The sequence below is a fragment of the Hylobates moloch genome, unplaced genomic scaffold (assembly GCF_009828535.3).
Source record: "Hylobates moloch isolate HMO894 unplaced genomic scaffold, HMol_V3 SCAFFOLD_659, whole genome shotgun sequence".
NCBI classification, from domain to species: domain Eukaryota; kingdom Metazoa; phylum Chordata; class Mammalia; order Primates; family Hylobatidae; genus Hylobates; species Hylobates moloch.
The window spans coordinates 6,932-12,268 of NW_026652934.1; the positions used below are offsets into that span (position 1 = coordinate 6,932).

The 5,337-nt window shown below is 51.4% G+C and overlaps 1 protein-coding gene across 1 annotated transcript in view; it reads right to left on the reverse strand.

Annotated features, from left to right (window-relative positions):
* Positions 1-5,337, reverse strand: part of LOC116464433 (granulocyte-macrophage colony-stimulating factor receptor subunit alpha-like) — a gene marked incomplete at its 5' end in the record, with an annotated part of 13,837 nt that overhangs the window by 2,832 nt on the left and 5,668 nt on the right. The window contains 2 exons of the mRNA XM_032147686.1: positions 1,309-1,390; positions 4,128-4,224. Coding sequence (XP_032003577.1) covers positions 1,309-1,390; positions 4,128-4,224 — 179 coding nt within the window. The remainder of the gene's footprint in view (positions 1-1,308; positions 1,391-4,127; positions 4,225-5,337) is intronic.

Genomic DNA, 5,337 nt, shown 5'->3' on the forward strand with positions numbered 1-5,337 from the left:
TGTCCCTGTCTGTATTTCTCCTTCTCCATCTCTCTCTCTCTTTCTGTCCCTGTGTCTCTCTGTCTTTGCCTCTCTCACCTCTCTGTGCCTCTGTTCTTTGTCTCTCTCCTCTCCCTGCTGTGGTTGTTTTTTGTCTTGTTTTGTTTTGTTTTGTTTTTGATAGAGAGTTTTGCTCTTGTTGCCCAGGTTAGAGTGCAATGGCACTGTCTCGGCTCACTGCAACCTCTGCCTCCTGGGTTCTAGTGATTCTCCTGCCTCAGCCTCCAGAGTAGGTGGGATTACACATGTGCGCCACTACACCTGGCTAATTTTTGTAATTTTAGTAGAGACAAGGTTTCTCCATGTTGGTCAGGCTGGTCTCGAACTCCCAACCTCAAGTGATCCACCCGCCTCAGCCTCCCAAAGTGCTGGGATGACAGGTGTGAGCCACCGCGCCCAGCCTCCACCTGGGTCTTTATGTTTGTTGTTTGTCTGTCTCTGTTTCTCCATCTCTGTCTCTCTGTCTTTTTCTCTCCGTATGTATCTGTCTTCCTGTCTGTCTTTCTCTCTCTCTTTCCTTCTCCCTTTTCTCCCTCCCTTTCTCTGTTTCTTTCTGTCTGTGTGTCTGCCTTTGTTTCTGTCAGTCTGTCTGCCTGTTTCCCTCTCTCTTGTGTCTCCTTCTCATTATCTCCTATGTTCCTCGCTCTCTCCTCCATCTCTCTCCCTCCATCTTTCTCCGCCTCTGTCTCTTGTCTCTTTATTTCTGCCTCTCCTCTCTACCTTCATTTTTTTCTTTTGAGATGGAGTCTCACTCTGTCACCCAGGCTGGAGTGCAGTGGTGCGATCTCGGCTCACTGCAACCTCTGCCCCCTGGGTTCAAGCCATTCTCCCACCCCAGCCTCCCTAGTAACTGGGATTACAGGCGTACACCACCACACCCGGCTAATTTTTTGTATTTTTAGCAGAGATGGGGTTTCACCATGTTGGCCAGGCTGGTCTCGAACTTCTGACCTCACGTGATCCATCTGCCTCCACCTCCCAAAGTGCTGGGATGACAGGCGTGAGCCACCGTGCCTGGCCCTCTCTGCCATCTTCTCCTCCTTTTTTTGACCACTACCCTGCCTCAATTTCTCCTGATGGAGCTCACAGAGACAACCCTGACCCCAACCTGGGAGAAGACCCAGGAGAGGGATACAGATTCCAGCCACATCCATGGCGACACTGCAGTCGCAGCTGGTGGAGAAGCAAGACAGTCGACAGAGGCCATGTCCCACGCTCCCCACTACCCGCTTTTCATCCCAGGTCACCGCTCCACCCATCCCTACTTACCTCGTCTTCCACCTCACAGTTATCATTCAGTTTGTCTTTGATCTGTGGAACTGGCGGCAACAGTCGCTGTATCCTAAGGAACCTGAGACACAGAGAAAAAGTGTGAAGAGAATGAACCGCAGGTCACCAGAGTTCCTTCCATCAACGCCCTGTGCAGAGGGATGCTGCGTGTGGGGTGTCTGCCCTCAACCACACAAAACAACTTCACTAAGAATCACCAAGTGATGAAAATCTTAAGGAACTAGGCCGGGCGCAGTGGCTCACGCCTGTAATCCCAGCACTTTGGGAGGCTGAGGCGGGTGGATCACTTGATGTCTGGAGTTCGAAAACAGCCTGGCCAACGTGGTGAAACCACGTCTCTACTAAAAATACAAAAATTAGCTGAGTATCGTGGTGCACACCTGTAATCCCAGCTACTCAGGAGGCTGAGGCAGGAGAATCGCTTGAACCCGGGGGGTGGAGGTTGCAGTGAGCCAAGATTGCACCACTGCACTCCAGCCTGGATGACAGAGCAAGACTCTATCTCAAAAAAAAAAAAAAATCACCAAATGACGAAAATCTTAAGGAACTAGGCCAGTCGTGGTGGCTCATCCCTGTAATCCCAGCACTTTGGGAGGCCAAGGCGGGTGGATCACTTGAGGTCAAGAGTTCGAGACCAGACCGGGCATGGTGGCTCACGCCTGTAATCCCAACACTTTGGGAGGCCAAGGCGGGCGAATCATAAGGTCAGGAGTTCAAGACCAGCCTGGCCAACATGGTGAAACCCCATCTCTACTAAAAATACAAAAAATTAGCTGGGTGCGGTGGCGGATGCCTGTATTCCCAGCTACTAGGGAGGCTGAGGCAAGAGAATCATTTGAACATGGGAGGCAGAGGTTGCAATGAGCTGAGATTGTGCCACTGCACTCTAGCCCAGGCAACAGTACGAGACTCCGTCTCAAAAAAAGAGTTCGAGACCAGCCTGGCCAACATGGAGAAACCCCATCTCTACTAAAAATACAAAAATTAGCTGAGCATCATGGGGCATGCCTGTAATCCCAGCTACTCAGGAGGCTGAGGCAGGAGAATCGCTTGAACCTGGGAGGCGGAGGATGCAGTGAGCCAAGATTGCACCACTGCACTCCAGCCTGGGCAACAGAGTGAGACTCCATCTCAAAAAAATAAAATAAAAAAGAACACCTCCAACCCAGAAACCATGCTCTTCAAGGCTGCTGGGATCAAGCTCCCCTCTGGAGCTCAGCCCTTCAACACCAGTCACCTCAGACTCCCTGAAGCTTCCCACAGCTGACCACCTCTTCCATTCCCATCCCTGTGCCTGAGAGGCTGAGGGAAGATTCTAGAAAGATTCCCTGTGAGCATCACTGCGTATTCCTGTAGGATCTCCTGTTTTTTCAGTTCTTTTTGTTTGTTTTGAGACGGAGTCTCACTCTGTCACCCAGGCTGGAGTGCAGTGGTGCAATCTCAGCTCACTGCAAGCTCTGCCTCCTGAGTTCAAGTGATTCTCCTACTTCAGCCTCATGAGTCGCTGGGACTACAGGAACGCACCACCACGCTCGGCTAATTTTGTAATTTTAGTAGAGACAGAGTTTTCCCATGTTAGTCAGGCTGGTCTCAAACTCTTGACCTCGGGTGATCCTCCCACCTCAGCCTCCCAAAGTTCTGGGATTACAGGCGTGGGCCACCACGCCTAGCCTAGTTCCTTAAGATTTTCTTAATTTGGTTTTTTTTTTTTTTTTTTTTGAGACAGAGTCTCATTCTGTCACCCGGGCTGGAGTGCAGTGGCGCGATCTCCACTCACTGCAAGCTCTGCCGCCCGGGTTCATGCCATTCTCCTGCCTCAGCCTCACCGAGTAGCTGGGACTACAGGTGCCCTCCACCACGCCCGGCTATTTTTTTAGTAGAGACGGGGTTTCACTATGTTAGCCAGGATGGTCTCGATCTCCTGACCTCGTGATCCATGAGCCTCAACCTCCCAAAGTGCTGGGATTACAGGTGTGAGCCACCATGCCCGGCCCATTTGGTGATTCTTAGTGTGTATCTGTGTGCTCCCTGAATCCAATGACAGATGCCCTTCTAAGAGACAGAAGAGGAGACACAGACACAGAGGAAGAGGTCACGTGGAGACGGAGGCGGAGACGGAGGCAGAAACGGCAGTGATGCGGCCACAAGCCCAGGGACGCAGGGAGCCTCCAGGAGCTGGGAAAGGCAGAAACGATCTTCCCTTAGAGGCAAAGCCACAGGAGACAGGAAGATACCGTAACCTTTGTGCCCTCAGCTGAGCTCTGCGGGTGTCTCATGTCTGGCAAAAAGGTGGGGTCCCAAGCAAGTTCTCCATATTACTGGATGGGTCATGGAACCACCAGGCAGCTTTGCAGGCTGTGTTTCTCTCTTTTTATTTATTATTATTATTATTTTTTTTTTGAGATGGAGTTTCGCTTTTGTTGCCCAGGCTGGAGTGCAATGGCATGATCTTGGCTCACTGCAACCTCCGCCTCCCGGGTTCCAGCGATTCTCCTGCCTCAGCCTCCCGAGTAGCTGGGATTACAGGTGCCCACCACCACACCTGGCTAATTTTGTATTTTTAATAGAGACGGGGTTTCTCCATGTTGGTCAGGCTGGTCTCGAACTCCCAACCTCAAGAGATCCTCCCGCCTCGGCCTCCCAAAGTGCTGGGATGACAGGCGTGAGCCACTGCACCCAGCCAAGGCTGTGTTTCTCTTTCTCAGAGACAGAGACAGACAGAGACTTTGGAGAAAGCACTTTTTTTCCCCGGCCTGCCCTGTTTGCCTGGGGGGAGGCCCAGGTGTTTCACAGATTACCTTTTAAAGAGGAAGCTGAGGATGAGGCCACAGACAAGGGTTCCCACAATCAGGAGCACATAAATGTGCACAGAGCTGAGGTTTCTGCCGTCAGAGCCTAGAGAGACACACCGGTTTGCGTCTGCGGTGAATCGCTGATGAACGTGTGAAAGGAAATTAAAACTCTTTGGGTGTCCAAACGCATTTAGCCAAAGGGAACAGTCAAGCTGGGAACTGGGTCCAGCAAACCTGCCTCCCTCTTTTTGGTTCCTAAATAAGATGGCTCTGAGATGAAAGGCGACCTGCCTGCCCCATGTTTTGCCCACAAGGAAATTTGTGGTGAGCTGTTAAAACTTTGCCACCATGGGCTGGGCACGGTGGCTCACGCCTGTAATCCCAGCACTTTGAGAGGCTGAGGAAGACAGATCACTTGAGGTCAGGAGTTCGAGACCAGCCTAGGCAACATGGTGAAACCCCTGTCTCTACTAAAAACACAAAAATTGGGCCAGGCACGGTGGCTCATACCTGTCATCCCAGCACTTTGGGAGGCCGAGGCAGGTGCATCATCTGAGGTCAGGAGTTCGAGACAAGCCTCACTAACATGGTGAAACCCCGTCTCTACTAAAAAAAAATACAAAATTAGCCAGGCATAATGGTGTGCACCTGTAATCCTATCCACTTGGGAGTCTGAGGCAGGATAATCGCTTGAACCTGGGAGGCAGAGGTTGCAGTGAGCCGAGATCATGCCATTGCACTCCAGCCTGGGTGACAGAGTGAGACTTTCTCAAAAAACAAAAAATCAACAAACAAATAACATTTCTTACAGATGCAGTCACCCCGGCCCACCAGACACGAATGGATCCCTGATCATCTCTGTACCCCATTTTGTCTGTGTGATCTGGGAGGTGGAGGTGCACCACTGCACTCCAGCCCACATTTTTTCCTCCATCCCCTTTGTTTAGGTGAAAACCGTGTACTTCTCAATATCCTGCCCCTTCCACTTTTCAATTTGGAGCCCTCAAAATCATCTTCAGAGAAAAGCATAGACCTGTCTCCTGGGTGGCCCAGACCTGGCTTTGAAGAGACCTTCCCCGGCCGGGCACAGTGGCTCACGCCTGTCATCCCAGCACCTTGGGAGGGCAAGGCAGGCGGATCACCTGAGGTTGGGAGTTCGAGACCAGCCTGACCAACATGGAGAAACCCCGTCTCTACTAAAAATACAAAATTAGCC